At 43.1% G+C, this 20,098-nt stretch overlaps 1 protein-coding gene across 5 annotated transcripts in view; it reads right to left on the reverse strand.

Annotated features, from left to right (window-relative positions):
• MIGA1 (mitoguardin 1) overlaps positions 1–20,098 on the reverse strand; it is a 39,392-nt gene that overhangs the window by 17,332 nt on the left and 1,962 nt on the right. For 2 of the 5 annotated variants that reach the window (XM_028733045.2, XM_028733041.2), the window contains exons 1-7: positions 20,055–20,098; positions 18,480–18,655; positions 15,769–15,946; positions 14,832–14,968; positions 14,300–14,426; positions 13,223–13,359; positions 11,688–11,811 (exon numbers count right to left, since the gene is read on the reverse strand). In XM_028733045.2, coding sequence (XP_028588878.1) covers positions 11,688–11,811; positions 13,223–13,359; positions 14,300–14,426; positions 14,832–14,968; positions 15,769–15,946; positions 18,480–18,578 — 802 coding nt within the window. In that variant the 5' untranslated portion in view covers positions 18,579–18,655; positions 20,055–20,098. The other 3 variants (XM_028733043.2, XM_077928566.1, XM_028733044.2) reach the window with 3 other exon arrangements.

The following is a 20,098-nucleotide window of genomic DNA, read 5'->3' on the forward strand; positions in this document are numbered from 1 at the left end:
TTAAAATGGCTAGCCAGATCACGGTTCCCAGCCCACCTGTTCTCAACAGCCAGCTTCCTCTTTGGGCACAGCATCATTCTGGGCACTATGCCAGGCCATTCCCCAGCTTTTCCAGACTATGCTGAAAGCTCATGTCGCCCACTGCCTGCCACCTCCTGGACTGAAGAGAAGTGCTGGGGCTCTCTGAAAGGGCAGACAGGGAAAAATGAGTCCTGTTGAAATCAGACCAAAGCTACATCAAGTCCCTTTCCCACTCCTGTCCCCCATAAATGCATAAAGCCATTGTGAATAGTAGCCTTAGCCGCCAGGAATTTGTCCAATTCATGGACAAATTTGTCCAATGTTCTTGTATATTTTTACCTATTCCCTCTGCTGCTTGACCTGTCACACATCCTATGACAAGGATGAGGAACCTTTGGCCCTCCAGATGTTGTTGGTCTACTATTCCCAACGCTGGCTGGGGTTGATGGGAACTGAAGTCCAACAACATCTGGAGGTCCATAGGTTTCCTGCACTAAACAACCCTCACAGAAGCCATGCTATTTAATTGTTATAGCTGATTAAAAGCTGAAATTCATATAACATAGAAGGAAGACTTGATTACACACTTGGAAAGCTTTCTTATCATGTTATGTACATGTAAAAAGTCTCAGTAAGGATCAGTCACAGTAACGTAATCTTTGGAAAATAAAACTTAATCCACTTGCTGAAAACTAAGTAAGTGAAAACAAAATGGAACAAGGTGTAATAATTAGCATTTTCTTTCTCCGTTGTTCACAGAGTGTGAACAAAATCAGAGAAACATTTACTCATATTCTTCATCTTTTAGGAAAAGCAGGGCAAGTTAATTCCAATTGGTTATGTCATAGAAACACAGAAGTTCATAACCAAAAAAAGGGAAAAGGGAAAGGGAATATTATATAACTTAATCTAATAACTAATTAACAGATCTGGGATGCAATCCAAGTGGTAAAACATGTGTCTAACATATGATAAATCCACACGTCTAAATTCTTTTGGGAGGGTTTATGTCTAACAGAAGGTTTCTAACCAGCTTTTTTGAACACAAGTTTGAAAAGCTGTTTGGGGAATTAGATATAACTTTTTTTAAAAAGAAAGAGTGGGAAGAGAAACATAACACAAAGCACTATTTCGTTGTATAATTGCTCACGCCAATTCTTCTAGATTTACAAAGGCTATTCTAACAGGAAATCCTTCTGAAGAACGCAGGTGCACATGCTGGTATGCTGATGTATTAATTAGTATATAGACATATCCACTACTCTGAGATGTCAACTAGCTATCACTATGAAGAAACATGAGCTTGTCTCCTAAGAGGAGTTAAACTTACGCACACTTCCACTCCCCACAAAAGCCCCTGAAAAAGCCTCCCTGAAGTCTGATCCTTTTGAACAACATGGGATGGGTCACACTGTGTGTGACTGCTGGTGGAATTGTACAAAAGTAGTCTTAGATTTTGCATTACTGAAGTCCTCTAGCAACCCATTGAGTCTCAAACCACATATCAGTGCCATGGTACTTTTATACTGGTGAAAAGCACAAAGAAGGCTAAATTAAACTAGGACTGCTGCAATCTCATGTCTTTTTATCAACTCAATGAGGTACAGGGATGGGGATTCTGGGCTCTGCTCCCATCAGCCACCATGGCCAATGATGAGTTGGAGTCCAGTAGAACCTACAGGGCCGCTCATTCTCTGACCCTTCCTTTGAGAGATTTTTTAGGAAGAGATTCCCTGTTTTGCAATCAGTCCCTTTTGTGGCTTTCTAAACTTTGACCTTCTTTCCCTTCCCACTCATCCATCAATACCTTACAACAAAAGCAGGAAACCTCTTTTGGATCAAGCACCACCTTATCCCTTGGGCCAACCCCTCAAGGACTACATACCAAAAGTGGAGATGGTCTTGTACACTTTCCCTTACCAGCAATAAGAGCCGAAAAGCAGCATTTGGATTTTTCCAAACCTAAGTCCCACAGCAGGTGTGTGATCTTCTGAGGAGATTGTAATTGGGAAGGAAGAATAACTCTCACTTTCCCAGCTACAGTCTCCAGCAGGATTGCCTCAGTGCCAGTCTCAACAATTAGGGCTTGAAGAAAGCTTCCCTTGGAGGCAATAAAATGTGTTTTTTTCAATTGGAAAAGCGGACACTGTTGGCACAAGGGAGGGAACACAGGGCAAGGGGAGGACAAGATTAATCCTTCCCTCCCCAGCAGTACCTTCCTCTCCAGAAATGAACCCCTGCACTGCAATTAGGCTTATATCCTTTTGTTATTATTAGAAACCATTTTAAAAGCCTAATTTCAGTGGGGAAAGGCGTTGGAATAAAGAGGGCAAACTGTGGGTCATACAGAGGCCCCAAGGTAAGCAGGCACCCCACACTCCTTCCTACCTTAGCACAACCAGCTTTTTAAAACACACAGAACTAAAAATACAAAACAAAGTGTGACACAGCAATACGTGTTGTGTTAGAAAAGAAGTAGGCATGCGAATTAGGCTTGGAGTCTAATGTAAGTTTAAAGTTGGCCATAGGTTAGGGACAGCATAATAAAGCGTTCCTATTTCTTTCGCAATGTGTCAGAACTTTGGAACTTAATGGAACGTTACTGTGCGAATAGCACTTCGATAAATATTTCACTTGTCATCACATTCAGGAAGGAAGTCGAGATCTAAAACAAACAAAAAAGCTTTCTTGTACTCATTTGTTTAGTTTAGCCTTATTAAGACTCAACATTACTGCTTCCTAGTTGCAACTGAATTTGGATCTTGCAGATAAGCACAAACAGATGTAGCTTTCTTATTATTGTCATTTCCCCCCTTTTCACCTAACCTTGTCTGCACACTTTCCCTTTTCACTACTGGCTGCACTGTTCTGATGTCATGGAATGCTCATTAACATTCCAGCAACAGAAGTTGGGAAGATGCCAGGGAGAGCTGCAAAATTAGTATAGCCACTTAAGAGACAGGTAGGAAACTTGGTTTGGCTTCAGGAAAACATCTCAATTGCAGCATATGTATCCTGCAAGAGAGCCCATAAACAGGGTGATCAGGTCCATGGAGGTAAGAGGCTACGCAAGCAGAAAGCTACATGTTATTTCTAAACCCAAGTAGAAAATCATCTGAAGCTAAAACACTTAAGCAGAAAGGAAAAAACATAGTTGGGAGGCGGGAGAAGAAGTCCAGTACCTAGGACCATAGGTAAAAGGTAAAGGTACCCCTGCCCATACGGGCCAGTCTTGACAGACTCTAGGGTTGTGCGCCCATCTCACTCTATAGGCCGGGGGCCAGCGCTGTCCGCAGACACTTCCGGGTCACGTGGCCAGCGTGACAAGCTGCATCTGGCGAGCCAGCGCAGCACACGGAACGCCGTTTACCTTCCCGCTAGTAAGCGGTCCCTATTTATCTACTTGCACCCGGGGGTTCTTTCGAACTGCTAGGTTGGCAGGCGCTGGGACCGAGCAACGGGAGCGCACCCCGCCGCGGGGATTCAAACCGCCGACCTTTCGATCGGGACGCGCCACCCGCGTCCCCAACCCTTGATGTTATTTCAATGCAGGTTAGTTTTTCAAAATTTTCAATCACCCAGGTAGCTGTGTTTTAGTTCACTATATTCTTTATTTATTGTGTTTTATTTATATACACAGAGCACACATATAAGTACACACACACACAAAAAATAATAATTGTGGTGTACGAGTTTAAGTAGATTAAAATTTTGAGTTAACATTTAAACTCTGCCTTTCTATTGAAATAAAGCAGTTTACAATGAAAAACAAAAATATATAAACTCTAAAATTATATATCCAACATGACAATGAACAGAAATAATGTGTTTCATCTCCTGTACTTCTTGCTAACTCCAGCAAAGCAGAATTTCTGGAACATAATTCATATCTATGATATACTGTCATTTCGACACTGCATTAAGAGAAACTTTGCAGTGATAAAATTTCCTGTTTCCTGTGCCATTATGGTGACCCATACCAAAACCCTCCTGTAATTATGAACCATAGTAGCTAAAACAATTGTGCCTAATCCATTGTAGTGCCTTTGCAGCAATCGCTTGATTGAGCTAATGACAAAATGGTGACCTTCAGAGAAAAAGTTAATTTGACTGGAAAAGTTGGCTTTTTAAAAAATGAGAATTCCATGTAGTTTTGAATTTAATCTTCTGTAGCCTTCTTCCAATTTCTACGAAGGTCAGCATGCACAGGATGTATAGGTTATTGTTAAGCCCCTAGTTCTCGGCGATTCTATGATGAGGAAGTGTCAATTTTCATGTCCCAACTCACATGCCTATCTTTAAGCTGTGACTAATGTCAATGACTGACGCATATGGCGTCAGAAGAACTGAGCACATGCTTTGAATTAGGAATCCAAATAAAACTCAAAGCATTAATATAGTTCTAACTGGTCTATGTTACAGTGATTAACAGCTGAAGAATGGCAAAGTTATCTTGCGATGCTAAGTCATTTGAAGTAAAGCTATAGAAAGAGACATAGTCAGTTTACATTCTAACTTATTTTTGTACACTGGAAGCTACTCGAAAGGCTATCCCACATTGAAAATAAATATTCAGCAAATAGATACACAAGAGCAGTAGCACAGGAAGAAATCAGTAAAATTATCTCTTCTCCATAGTAATTTACAGAAGTCTCTGCTGGATCCAACCTCACAAGAGGGGACTTGTGAAAAAATCGCAATTGTTATTATTATTTTTGGGGGGAGCGCTGAAAGGGGTAGGGGGCCTCTTTGCTCTTGAACAGGCCTTAAGATAGGGAAGGAAGAATCCAAGTCCTTATCTCCCATTTGAAAAATCACAATAATAAATTGTATCCAAGAGATACCCAAACCTCTCTGCTTGTTCTTACCATGAAGTATTGTACTCCTGAAGCAAGTAGTATGATTAAGGTTCCCCTCCCCCCATATATCGTGATCACTTTCAATTCTAAATGCTTTGGATCAAGCGAAAGTCTGGTCATCCAACAAGAGGGTACACCAACCCTCTGCTACCTTTAGAATGGGGCTCAAAGACTGCAGCAGGATGGCTGCCTTGCACAAACAAAAGCGCTTTTCCACATCTCCATATTAAAACCATTTTGCTTCCTCTTGCAAGAGGAGACCTTTCGTTTTGGGCTCAAAAACACCAGATACCCCCCAGTCTCTATGTTTTCTACCATTGTGAAAGGTGCATAAATACATTAATTAATTAATTAATTAATTAATTAATTAATTTTATAAATGGAACTTTCACCCAAACACGTCCATAAGCGTAGGCAAGTACTTCTGACTGGAGGCTCCATGACATAGGAGGGCAAAGCAGAACTAGATGTGTGGGGGTGCCCTAAGCTGGGAGGGGATTTGTAGAAGGACCTGCCTCTCCCTGCTAGTGTTATGCTTTTTTGTTTTTTGACTTTTCACATCTAAAGACATCAGGAACTGCATTTTCTTTTTCTTTCTTTTTCAAGTAGCACTGAACTTCTATTTGTGAGGAGCTAATTAATGGAACTTGATCCACCACCAGTTCTGACAGAGAAATCGCAGGGAGGGAGAGAGGATAGGAAGCCAACAGGTCCTTTTTTTATTTCATCAACCAATACATGTGTAATGCACACACAAATTATATCACTTTTCAACTGGTTGGCCAGGACCAGCTACCACTCAAAGTATGATCTAAGGTGAGTTGCAACAACAGCACTACCGCCATACGAATACACGGTAGAAAAATACAAAGAAATGGGCTTCGAAATGGATGCTGGGGTTAAAGGTGATTCCTGGGTCTGAAAAGGATGAAGAGTACCAACATTGCATGCACATACCAGTATCTATAGCAGCCTCATTTTTAAGGACCAGCATACCTTTGTCCTGAAAATATGGCAGCTATTCCTTGGTTGTTGTTTTTAATTTTAAAAAAAGACTCAATGGTTAGTTTGGGGTGGGTGGGAGAGCTGTTGGATACAAACACACTTTCTCCTCTCTCTAACCCTCATTTTCTGCACAGCAGTCGATGTGCCTCCTCTAACAGAATCAACACCTCAGCTATCTCTTCCCTCCTGTTCTAAGACTTATTTGGGCAGATTCCTCCTTCAGTCGAGAATCTGAGGAAAACAGAAGGCCTTAAAATATTGCATTACTTTACATCTCAGCTCAACCATAATATTACCTAGTCCTTCCTGCCAAGCTGTCCTCCCATTATTGTGTCTGAGGTTATGTTGCTTTTGGCACAGTTCAGCTACTGAAGCAGTCCCAGGAAACTATTGCTAATTCCCGACTCCCTTTCTTCAACTATTCAGCTAAATTTTCTATGGTTACAAAGTGTGGAGTGCAACAAAGGTTGGTGTGGTCGAGGGTCTGTATGGTCCTTTATCCAACAAGAAGAATTTTAATAAAGATTTAAATTCAGAGAGAGAAATGTATCTGGCTGACAGGTAACTCAAGCCTCGGTTTTTACTTGGAACAAAATTAAGTACAGAGAAAACATCAATGACTGAGGGAAACACAGTCTGTGGTGATAATTTGGAGATTCTCAGGGGATCAAAGTCTTGTTGGGTAGACAGCCCTGGAAATTACGATTTTCCTTCATTGAAAGCCTAATAAGACTTATACATTTTGCCACATTGAATTGACTATTGAATATTGTTTTTTATATAAATGTGTTTATCTAAGCTGTAAAAAAAAAAGTGTGAGGAAAAAATATTTTTATATAAAACAAAACATTGTGGTATCCAGCCTACTGTGAATCTAAAAATCATTATTGGGGGGGCAGGGTATGATTTTCTATTTCAAATCTTAGAAACACAGATTAAAAGAGCCAACTGCTTTAGGTTAGAACAGTGTTTCCCAACCTTTTTTGGGCAAAGGCACACTTGTTTCATGAAAAAAATCTCGAGGCACACCACCATTAGAAAATGTTAAAAAATTTAACTCTGTGCCTATATTGACTACCATATTTTTCGCCCCATAGGACGCACCGCCCCATAAGACGCACCTAATTTTTTGGGGGGAGAATAAAGAAAAAAAATTTTTTTCCCTCCCCAGGCACGGGGCAGGCGCGGGGGAAGCCCAAGCTTCCCCCGACCCCAGCCCCCAGAACAGCCTGATATCCGCAAGCCTAGGGAGCCACACTGGTCTCCCCAGGCTTGCGGAGAGGTGCGTGAAGCCCGGGGGCGCTCTTCAGCGCGCACCAGGCTTCGGGATGCAGGCAGCTCTGCGCTACCCTCCAGAGCCCCGTGCGGCTTCGCGCTGGGATCCGGGGGGTGGCGCGGAGCTGCAAGAAGCCCTGGAGCGCAGGCAGCTCCGCACCACCCTCCGGAGCCCCGCGCGGCTTCGCGCCAGGATCCAGAGAGTGGTGCAGAGCTGCAGGAAGCCCTGGAGCCCAGGTAGCTCCGCGCCACCCTCCGGAGCCCCGCGCGGCTTCGCGCCGGGATCCGGGGGGTGGCGCGGAGCTGCAAGAAGCCCTGGAGCGCAGGCAGCTCCGTGCCACCCTCCGCAGCCCCGCGCGGCTTCGCACCGGGATCCAGGGGTGGCGCGGAGCTGCAAGAAGCCCTGGAGCGCGGGCAGCTCCGCGCCACCCTCCGCAGCCTCCTACGGAGGGCGCCCCGTGCTCCGCGCTGCTGGCTGCCGCTCGCAAGCCGTGCACGCGGGGGGGAGTTCCCCTGGGTGCGCAAGGCTTGCGGACAGCTGCGCGAAGAACGGGGCGTCCTCCGAAGGACGCCCCGCGCTCCGCGCTGCAGGCTGCCGTCCGCAAGCCTTGCGCGCGGGGGGGGGGGAGTTCCCCCAGGCGCCCAAGGCTTGCGGACAGCTGCGCGAAGCACGGGGCGTCCTCCAAAGGGCGCCCCGCGCTCCGCGCTGCAGGCTGCCGCCCGCAAGCCTTGCGCGCCGGGGGGGGGGAGTTCCCCCAGGCGCCCAAGGCTTGCGGACAGCTGCGCGAAGCACGGGGCGTCCTCCAAAGGGCGCCCCGCGCTCCGCGCTGCAGGCTGCCGCCCGCAAGCCTTGCGCGCCGCGGGGGGAGTTCCCCCAGGCGCCCAAGGCTTGCGGACAGCTGCGCGAAGCACGGGGCGTCCTCCAAAGGGCGCCCCGCGCTCCGCGCTGCAGGCTGCCGCCCGCAAGCCTTGCGCGCCGGGGGGGGAGTTCCCCCAGGAGCCCAAGGCTTGCGGACAGCTGCGCGAAGCACGGGGCGTCCTCCAAAGGGCGCCCCGCGCTCCGCGCTGCAGGCTGCCGCCCGCAAGCCTTGCGCGCCGGGGGGGGAGTTCCCCCAGGCGCCCAAGGCTTGCGGACAGCTGCGCGAAGCACGGGGCGTCCTCCAAAGGGCGCCCCGCGCTCCGCGCTGCAGGCTGCCGCCCGCAAGCCTTGCGCACCGGGGGGGAGTTCCCCCAGGCGCCCAAGGCTTGCGGACAGCTGCGCGAAGCACGGGGCCGCCCCGCCTCTCCCGCCTCCCTCCCACGGCACACCAGGCAAGGTCTCACGGCACACTGGTGTGCCGCGGAACACCGGTTGGGAAACACTGGGTTAGAACATTAATATGACACTCAGGGCAACAATAATATGCCATTATTAGTATTCTGTTTTGCCCTTGCATGTTGCTTCAGCATTATGTACTGAAAGGCTCTTTTGATTGTTATTTAGCTCTCTCTATACAATTTCGTCATCTTTACACACCAGCAATACTGTACTGTGAAACATATAATTTAACCCATTAAAATCTATGGAAGCTGACAGACTCTCCACAAGGAAGAAAAATTAAAAAGGAAATTGACATCCAACAGCTGGTATGCAGATATATATGCCAATGCCAATGTATATCAGTGTGATTTCTAACCTCAGAGCTGACATTCAAGCCCCTTTCTATATTCTGACTTACAGTAGCAGGTGTTGGGGGAAAAATGTGCCAGAAAACTAAAATTAACTAGCAAGCTCCCAGGAAGCATGCTTAGAACAGGATTTTAAAAAGCCATTGGAAGACTGACCCCTGGTGGCATCCGTGATTCAAACTCACAAATCAATATTGGAACAAACACAAATGTCATGTTTCAGAGGGAAAACAGTTTCTATCTATAATTCAAACATGCAGTCAATTACCCCATTGCCAAGTTATTCATTTACACCATCTTAAAAATTGCCAATAGCTTTGAAAATGGGTCGCAATCTTATCTACCGTACAAATTAGCAGTGGCAGCATGCGCCTCCGACTTTAACGCCATGAAAATCTAGAGCTGGACAGTTGCCATTATCTTAAAATGCACACTTTCCAGGAACAAGTTGTGACCAATAAATCTACTTGGCAACAAAGACAGTGCTTTGCCTTAGTTAGCTCCTGGGGATGCAGAATACATATGGCTGCTCGGCTTCCCAATAAACCTGATGTCATGAATTTAATGTACAATACTTCCCCCTGCTGCTGATGTTGCTAAGTGATTTGGGGCAGGAAATTAGTGTTGATTTGTTTCAGCACACTACCATTTCTGAATGTATAATACAGTGGTACCTTAGGTTACATACATACGCTTCAGGTTACATATGCTCCAGGTTACATACACTTCAGAAATAGTGCTTCAGGTTAAGAACTTTGCTTCAGGATGAGAACAAAAATCGTGCTCCGGTGGCGTGGCAGCAGCAGGAGGCCCCCCATTAGCTAAAGTGGTGCTTCAGGTTAAGAACGGACCTCCAGAACGAATTAAGTACTTAACCCGAGGTACCACTGTACGGATTTCTGCCTCACCCTTCAATCAATTTCTTATAGTGGCTTTCTATACTTATCAGTAGTTTTAAAACAAACAGTTTGTGATTATTATAGCACTTTAAAGTCCTTCATATATTTTCTCAATAATCTTTACAATAACCCTGGCGGGTAGGCCAGTAACAACGCATATTTTGCAGAGGGGGACTGAAGACTAAATATCTTACTTCAGGCCACCTAGTGAGTTAATAACTGAGCTGGGAGCCAGAAGTCTCTGTCATGAATTTCTACTCAATATTGACCCAGAGTAGAATTCCAACATATAGTTAGCAGAGTAAAAACTTAAACATGTTGCAGGATTCCCCAAAAATAGACCAGAGGCAATAAATATTTCATCCAGTAGAGCTTTACTGCTACTGAAGGCAAATGAGCATAATGGTCACAAATCCAATACATTCAGGATTGGCACTGTCCATAAGAAATCGAGTTGCAGCAGACTTAAACTTACAATAACTTATAACAAGTCTAAACCTTAACACTAAGCATACTATGTACCGAACGCCACACCATAAGGAAAAGAGATAGAAAGAGAAAGTGAAACCCAGGCTCCTTCTGGCCTTACTTTTATAGTCAGCATGACCTTGACTGAAAGAAATCACAGAACCAGTTTAAGCCAGCTGTACTCAGCTTCTCTGAAGGTATAACCCAAACATTATGAACCTTCTGCTTGCTTCTTTCACAAAGAGAAGCTTCCAGAAGCCTTGTCAATTAAGCAGAATAGGAAAGATTACACATCAGATCAATACTTTCTGCACTAAGAAATGCAAACTAACAGTCTCACTTCACACTCATAGACACACTTCAACTTTCATAATCACACATTCTTCAGTAAATCGGTTATTCTGAGATACAGCAGTATTTTATCTTCTTAAAATATATTTGGTGTCCCCCAATTCCAAAGTTTTCTGTGTTATCTACGCAAATCACACAATGAAGCAATTTGTATTTCAAGTTTACAGTTGTTATCAAGGAAAACATACAAAGCTTCTAAGCATGATCCATGATCATCCTGGCATCCAAATACTAACTTTGATATTTTTAAGCTTCTAACTGAGATATGCCATAGTGGTAGAGCATCAGCTTTCATGAAGAAGGTCCTTAGTACACATAAGACTAGGAATGTCCTCTGCCTGTGACCAGGGACTGAGGTGCTGCCAGTCTGTGCAGAGAGCAATGAGCTAGATGGACCAACTGTGTGACTCAATATAATGCAGTTTCATTTGTTCTCAATAGCTCCACGCAACCTTGCTTTTTACAGAAACAACAGACTGGCACTGAGCAATCTCGGTCTTCTAAAGTTGTGGAAGAAAGGGTTCATTTTGGGGCAGAGTGATTTATTATAACAGACTACCAGCAAGTCTCTTCCTGCCACTGCAGTCAGTTGTACAGAAGTACCTCAAAAATTAAAGTTGAAAATGCCAGCACGGTACAAGTCTGACTTGTAAGCAAGTTCAAAGATGTTATCCTTTTACCTGTTCGCACATGCTGATGTGGCCGAGGGCTGGCAAACTACTTGACCAGACCTCGCTTACAATACATAGTTAGCAAAGTAGTCACGTTCTGCTTTGCTATGTATTCTTACACAATACATAAGAAGTATCCTCATCTCCCCGCAAATCTCTACTTTCATGTCTCACTGATCATTACAATGCTTTCTAGCCAAATGCAAGAGCACCCTCTGGGTCTAAATTCAGTCCAAATATGTAGACGTGCGGATTAACAAATCACTTTACAGGCTCCTTGTGCTACTACTATGAGCCGGCAGCTAAACCAGCTTTGTAGAACTGATCCTTTGTACAAGAGGAGCAACTCGAATCACACGTAATTTCTGATTCCCCTATTCCTGCCTCTCCACCATGTCCCAATAAGTTTTCAAGACTAGCAGCCCTATATCATCAAGAACCATGCAAGTTTAAAGCCAAGACAAACTCACCAATATCATTGGCAAAGGAAGCAGGATCAGAGGCCCCAAGAGAAGCCTCAAATTCTTCTTGAAGACGATAAGCTCTTTGGAGCAAGGATTCAAGCTTATGAATGAATTCAGCACTAATGATATCCTGCAAAACAGAAGTTGCAGAGGGCAAATACGTTCTGTCACCAATATTTTATGCAGCTCATGGAGATTCTGAGATGCACAAGGATCAACAAACACTTTTTTGGTTATTATTCATATCAAATATTTATACTGTCCCACATGCAAAAATCAGCAGGACCTGGAAACATTACCTAGATCAGCAACTAACCTATTAAGATTAGGAAAGTTGGAGTCTAGAGGCATGCTTACTTCAAGAAGCTCCCTTCAGAAAAACTAAAGGTGCAATCCTATGTACATATACTTCAGATACCCCACCCTGGAACTTTCACATTAACATGTTTGCAACTGGGTACAAAAAGAGAAGTTATGTGCGGAATTCATGCCTTTCAGCAGCAAAATGCTTAGGGTTTCCATCACTGTGGACATATAAAGATCACTGTACAAATAACTGCCTTGTGTGAGGTTGGCCAGTTGTGCAAATTTTGTTCTTATCTCTGCCTCTACCCCACCTGTTTTCTCTATCCCTGGCCAGGGAGGAAGTCCATGGAGAAAACTATAAGCCATGTCATCTGCCTCAGCAAGGTAGCTGCCAGTCTGCTGCTTCCCATCTTCGTGGGTCGGGAGTAAATTGCTTTTCTTGTGCTTCCACTTAGGTACAGGAGATAGTGGGCAAACACCTCCCCAAATCCCAGGCCCAATTAAAGAAGCAAAGCGAAAGGCAGATTGGTACTTCAAGAGAATAGGCAAATACTTTAAAAGTTAACTAACCAATGGAAGAGGGTCCAACCAATGTAGGCTCAGTGTGCAGCATTCTTAGATGGCCAAAGTAGGGGATAAAAGAATATAGGGATCATCTTCTAATGTTATCCTATTAAGCCCATGCCAGTTCATCCTAGCCAGGATTTGCAATGAGATAATTTTGAGATAGCTTTGTGTAAGTTTTGATTTTAATAGTACTGTATTGGCCTGAATATAAGCCTCACTTTTTTCCCCAATTTCTGACCGTGAAAAGTTAAAGTGCGGCTTAAATTCATGACCTTACAAAAATGGGCTTTTACGATATCGCTGCTGAAACAGACATAGGGAGTGGCTTATATTCAGGTATTGTTTTTTTCTTTCTCCCCCCCCCCCCCTTGAATTTTAAAGGGAGGCCACTGGGGAAGCAGTTGCTCATATTGCAGGCATTCAAGAGGCTCACAGAGTTCCTCAGCATCATAAGAGTTGGAAGGGTCCCTGAGGATCATCTAGTCCAACCCACTGAAATGCAGGAATATGCAGCTGTCCTTTACAGGGATCAAACCTGCAATCTTGGTGTTATCCAGGTTCTCTTGAATAATTTTAGCTTCTTTGCTAGAAGCTGGAGTATACTTCGGAATTTTAACCAAAAACAGGGGAAACAAATTATCTGAAGGAACAGCAACTCATTTACTTACTTCTACACTTTCTTCTGCAATAGCATCACCTGCTCCAAGTTTGACGGCACTACAGTTGGCTTCGTCTTCTGCTTGCCTGTTACGAAACGTCAGTGCCTGCTCCCATCGGCGAAGAGCTTCTTCAAATAGTTCCATTCCTGAAAGATATGTTTACTAATGCAACAACCCTGTATCAGATTTTCAGTTTGCCTTCCCTTGTACCAGGTGGCATGGCTCGACACTTGAACCTTTTGTAGAAAGGTGGCTGCCAAATAAATCAGTCCAATGTACTGGCACTCTAGCTGAGCAAGCCATGTACTTCATTGACTGATCAGGAGGAATGCTGCATTGTGAGAGGGGAACGGATTAGACCAGAGGTCAGCAAACTTTTTCAGCAGGGGGCCAGTCCACGGTCCCTCAGACCTTGTGGGGGGGCCAGACTATATTTTTTGGGGGGGAGAGAATGAACGAATTCCTATGCCCCACAAACAACCCAGAGATGCATTTTAAATAAAAGGACACATTCTACTCATGTAAAAACACGCCGATTCCCGGACCATCCGCGGGCCGGATTTAGAAGGCGATTGGGCCGGATTCAGCCCCCATGGATTAGACAGCTTTTGAGTCCTTCCAATTCAATTGTTCCAAGCGAAGCCACACATTCTTTTAATATTCAATAAGCAAACATATTGTGAATACACGTAGCAACACTGTAGATGAGGAAGGTTTCATGTTTCCATTAGTTTCTAAAACTTTTGTTGTCTACAGAGACTACACACCACATGCTCTTTCGGTTCCTGATCCCTGCATGTGGCAGGGTTTGTCTTCATGCATTATCATTATTATTATTATTATTATTATTACTCCTTGCCCATCTGGCTGGGTTGCCCCAGCCACTCTGCCACAGAACAGACAGATATGTTATATGGCCTATAGAGGACTTAAGGCAACAAATATCTTTAACAGTTGTTAAATACAAGTGTCATCATGCCCTTGAAAGAAAGTAACACTATTTTTGTAATAGCAAACAACCCTGAACTTAGAAACTTTTAAAAATAGCAGCAAGAAATGCTGCATCTAAGGAATCTGCTCACTTACCCATCAAGTATAAGTTTTCTGGAGTAGTTACTGGAACATTGACCAGCTTTATATCATCTTCATCTGCTTTGTCCCAGGAACTAGAATTGACACAAGCACAGCTAGGACAGGATGCGGCACTTTGGACCTAATTTAAAGAAGATGTACAGGTGTCAGATTTGGGACGCTTAGCTCACATGGCTTACTAGAAGGGCAGTCTTTCACTTTGGGGATCATTAAAAAAAAAAAATCCACGAGCTGTCCCCATAGTTTTGTGGGCAATTTGTATGACAATAGCATAGAGGTGTCCCTAGGTAAGAAACGTGCTAGACAAATAAGCCCAAGGGTTTTCAGGCTAGGTGACTTTAAGGTTCATTTTGTACAGGAGGAAAAGCAAGGTGAGAGTCAGCATAAAAATGGCACACATTCTAGAGGAGCACTGATCCAGGAAGAGAGCCTCTTTCCTGCCCCTATGCAAGTTAATGGGGGGGGGGGGGAATCACTATTCAACAGCTTATCAGCAAACTACATGAAAATAATAAGATATGCTTACCGAGGCCAAACTCTGCACTGAACCTGAATATTTACTGAAGAGGCCTCCATTTGCATTGATATAGGATTGAGAACCTTTTTCTTTGGCTGAACTCAATGAAAGTGTTAGATTTTGTCTGCTGCTGGAACAACTGGAACCTGAAGAGGAAGATAATATAATCAAAGCGACAGACCCATGCAGACTTACCTGGGATTAACCCTCATTGAAGCAAGTGTCACTTGCATGACCGCAAAGGGTTTTCATTGAACAACAACTAACCAATTTTGTTGTATTCGAGCAATAACTTTTTAAGATGGGATAACTCTTTCTTTTCCAGTAACTCTTAAAATTATCATTTTGAAAGTAATGTAACATTCTAGAATGCTATTAATGCAGTACAATGATTGTATAAGCTGTCAATCACTAAACTCTCATCTATTGCTTTCTATAAGGAAGGATAAGCACGTGCACTTTGTAGTCAGCAAGGCTTGAGGATGGGAAAACAAAAAGGAAGGCTGCAGGCAGGTTTATGCAGGACCTGCTGCTGGGGGAAAAGGTGCTACATGTGTCCATCTCCTTGCAGACCAATCAGGGCTATGCTAAGCCAACTGTTTATTGTGGTTTAAAAAAATTATCTCTAAGCGATAAAGAGGGAGTTTAGGGATTTGTTAAGGAAAGAGTTGTGGTGCACACACACACTGTTGCATGCATATAGTGCATGTTTCAGTGGGAAACCAAGCTGAGGAACTTAAAAAAACAACCAAAAACCTCTACCCCAGTCCCAAAATGCTTGCTTGGCAATATGCCCCAATTTTTCCAACTTATTTCCATGTACTTCTAAAGCTGGCCACTGCAAGTCTACATAGGCGTGCTCAGAAGTAAGCCCCACTGTGTTCAATGAGGCTTCCTTCCAGGTGTGTACAGAATCTTGGCTTTCCTTAGACATCGTGTCACCTACCTTTCTCTGATGCAGGTGTTTTTATATAGTCTAACACGACGTGGCCTGGCTCCCATGGAGATACATTCCTGGTTTTCTTCCCACGCTTTCTTTTGAAGTGATGGGCAAGAAAAAGCACAGACACTGCACCCACTGCTGTTATTACAAATAACTTCTTGAGACCTGGGGAAACCTTAACCTTAAAACACATATTTTAAAAAGTAAGTTATATCATATGTTCTACAGAAGGAGAAAAAAATAATTCAGTTTTGATGCAATAGGTTTAAGCTAACATTTGAAATCTGAACACTACACCAAAGAAACTCTCTGCAATTTATTTTGTATAAATCTTAAATAACTTCTACAAAATCATAACAACAACACACAATAGGCTAAAATGCTATACTTTTATGTTAACTTTGAGAAAGTGTGCGTTTGCATTTATTTTGACAGTTATATTGGATGCTATATTTCTACATTTTGACCACAGGCCTTTGGATTCCCACTGGCAAATCCAAAGGCCTAGAGAAAACTTGCCCACAAGTTAAAGTGAATGTCTTCTTTTGCTTCCAAAGACCAACACAGATTCTTTTCAGGAATTTGAGCGGTAAGCTGATAATTACTGGAAGCAGAACTGGATGTGCCCAACATTAGCTACTTTTAGAACAAGGCATGCTCATTACAGCATTTGTTTAACTGCATTAGTCCTGTTGTTGTTGTTGTTTAGTCGTTTAGTCGTGTCCGACTCTTCGTGACCCCATGGACCAGAGCACGCATTAGTCCTACTCTATAATTAATCATATTCTGTGTTTTGCTATGTAACCATTTAGAGACATTTCTAAAGGTTTCCACTTGTAGATGCACCTGGCATAATATGTAGCCTGGAACCAACTAAGAATCAGTACACTGTGATGAACTTTATGAACAAATGTATTAGCATAAAGTTGGCAATCACATTATTTATTTGCACCAGACATAACACTACAGCCACTGCCGAATGTACATATGCCTCATTATTTAAAAGAAAATAGTAGAATCTGATGTGATTTCTACTCTCCGCTGATTTTTTGTCTTTTTCAATTGATCTAAGGATGCATGAGTAGTTGTGGCGCCTTCTCCCAACCAACAGGTGCTCAGGGAAAACGGGTACCTGGGGTGTGGTCACCAGAGGACTGGGCATGGTTTCTATTAGTTCAGCAGCAGGCAATCTGCTATACTTTTGCAGATCCTCAATACAAGCAAAGTGTGCTGCTCAAGACAGTGAATTTCCAACCCTTTCAGTAGTTTTCCTGTGTGCAACACAGACATCCTCACAAAGCATTCTGTGGCTACATGTGGTTTGCCTGTTACCGGACAAATGTCACTATGCTTGCATTATATACAAATTCTATCTGCACAAGGAGGGCACAAGGAGAAGGGGACAACAGAGGACGAGATGGTTGGACAGTGTTCTCGAAGCTACGAACATGAGTTTGACCAAACTGCGGGAGGCAGTGGAAGACAGGAGTGCCTGGCGTGCTCTGGTCCATGGGGTCCCAAAGAGTCGGACATGACTAAACGACTAAACAACAACAACAATCTGCACAAAATGACCCTCTGGATCACACTCCTAATATGTGTTTCTCAATATACAAACTTTCAGGCTCTCTGTTCATATTGTATAGAGATACATTATACATTCAGGTTTTTTCCTAGTTGATGGAACTAGTAGAGGTTTTTTTGTCATTGAGACAAATGATACAGCAGTCTTTCCTCTTCTGGAGTGGAGCACATTGACATCAAGGTAACAAAATTCAGTCCAACACTGTCTATTTCTGTTCTGTTGCTTTTCACCACTCCACCTCCTCTTATAGTGCAGCAGCGTTTCTGGCAGTCGGGGCTCCACCCTACCCTGCTTTAGAAACAGATGTTGTATGTCCTATCCACCACCACCCACAGTAAAAGCCTGCTCTAGATTATTTCTGTCTTCCTGATTCTGCAGATCATGCTAAATATTGGAAGTATCAACACTCTGTAAATGCTCATCTCGTAAATTGGGACAAAACTGACAGCAACATGATTAAATTTGTAGAAATCTTAAAAAACTGAAGCCTTCTGTGACTTGCATTAGCAAGAAAACATACACATAGGGTGTGGTTATTTCCAAGATATTCTTAAGAGGTAGTCCCTATTTTATAATTATTAAAACTGCCAACAAAGGGTGATATCTGACTAAATTGTACTACAAGAGACCTGCTGAAATCAAGCAATTAAAATTAGTTGCCGCTAACCTCTCTCCTGTGATTTCAACAGGTCTGCTCTGAATATGACTTAGCCGTATACTACCCATATTACTCTTAAGGGCTTTTTGTTTATTCATATCAGTGAGCTCACTAAAAAACTTTACACTGAAAGGTAGAAAATAATTAGAAACTGGCTAGATAATACATCAAATAATGCACTTCGACGCAAAACAGAAAAAACAAGATAGGCAGTACTGGTTGTAATCACTCTACAATTGAGATGTATGGCACTGCAAAGGCTTCACTGCAGCCTCTGCAGTCCAGTACATGTAACAGAATGAAATCTACTGGAATCCACAGCAATATTTTTTTTAATGCTACGTTCAACAATAATTTTACATAAACCATCTTAACCAAATACATATTACATAAAAGCACATTATATAAAACACTGTAGGATGTTAGCTTCAAAAAGCACTACAAACTAAAATAAAGAAATGCAAGGGTTACCTGGGTTAGAGAAGAATACCAGGAAAGAGGAAGATCAAATACTCTTAAAGCTGCTGTCTTTATCTTTGAACGTGTCTCACTAGCAGCGTCTTCTGACATGGCTCCTTCTTTCCCACAGCATCATTGAGTGACACTAAGTCAAAACCATATTACTTGCAGACGATGTTGGATATAGGCTGCCAATGAGAGACAGATATTGGACTATACACCTCACGCTTTGTGAAGTTAACTCAGTGGCTTCAAACTTCCTTCCTTCCATGCAGAGTTCCAATGGTACAAAAAGCAAATATAGTTTGCAGTGGAACAGTGAATGTCGTGGAGAAAGTAAAAGGTACACACCCTTCCATTTTCCTGTAAATAGTAGCAGCAATATCCTAACTGTATCTACTCAAAAGTAAGCCCCATCAAAGTCAGTGGGCCTTACTCCTAAGTAAGCAAGACAAGGTTTGCAGCCCAATACTGCAATTCTATACACACTTATCTAAAAGTAAAGTCTATTAAAGACTCAATAAGACTTACCTCGGGCAGATGTGAATAAGATTTCAGTGCTAATGAACAGCTTTGAGTACTGAGAAAGCTATGGAGTTTTCCAGTGTGTTATTCTTTTTTTTATTTTTTATCTTTGTAAACATACAGAGCACAACACAGAAAAACAGAAAGATTACTCCTAAGATTTATAATTGCCATTTGACTAACCTGTGAGTTAACTAGAGATATTTGGAGCACTTAAAAAAAGAAAACTGTGCAAAAGATTTTGAAAAGCCTGCAAAGCAGCTTATCTCCACACAAAGGTTTTTAACAAGCTTCCACATGCACACACAAAATACAAAGATGAATAACAGTAAATGTTTCTAGGCAGAAAAACAAAAGTGGGGAAATGTTTTAAAGTGGAAGGTAACATCCAACCACATCATAATAATAATATTCTTTGAATGGATGACAGTGGAATTTCCCATAACTCTTATCTGACGGGGGGGGTGCTATTTATGGTACTGAGCCAAGACATATTTCAGTCTGTTACTTTGGATTTCTAATTATTGTTATTTTAACATGTATCGCCATTAAGAAGGGGAAGGGACATAGTTCTTAACATTACAATAAGTATTTTAAACCCAATTGAATATTTTTTCCACATCCAGCTTGCATGAAAGCAGATGACATGACAATGTTTGTAGAGAACAGGAGAGTAATATATTGCAGTTAACTCACAGAATGGCTTCTAAAGGATCCTGCGACTGAGCTATCCTGTTATAATGTCCTACTCTGTCATGTTATCCAAAACATTCCCAGGCCCATTTGGGTATCCCTTAACCCCACAATACCATACCACCCCATGGCTGCCTCTTATTACACCCTGATCCATTGCTATATTATATATAAGCTCTTTGCTACAAGACCAACCCCGTATTTTTGGCCCAGGTTTTTCCTTGAGCACCAGCAAGGGTGGGGCTCGGCCAAGAGGGTCACGGCCCTCCCCACCTGATAGGATGGGGTTGGAAGCTGCTCTTCTCACCCTGGAGGACCAAACAAACCGCCTCCACGGAACAATAACGAAAAAAGGAACCGAAACCAGACCTGGCGGCTTCTCGGGGCTGCACCGCAGACACCAAGCACGAAGC

This window comes from Podarcis muralis, chromosome 5 (genome assembly GCF_964188315.1).
Source record: "Podarcis muralis chromosome 5, rPodMur119.hap1.1, whole genome shotgun sequence".
NCBI classification, from domain to species: domain Eukaryota; kingdom Metazoa; phylum Chordata; class Lepidosauria; order Squamata; family Lacertidae; genus Podarcis; species Podarcis muralis.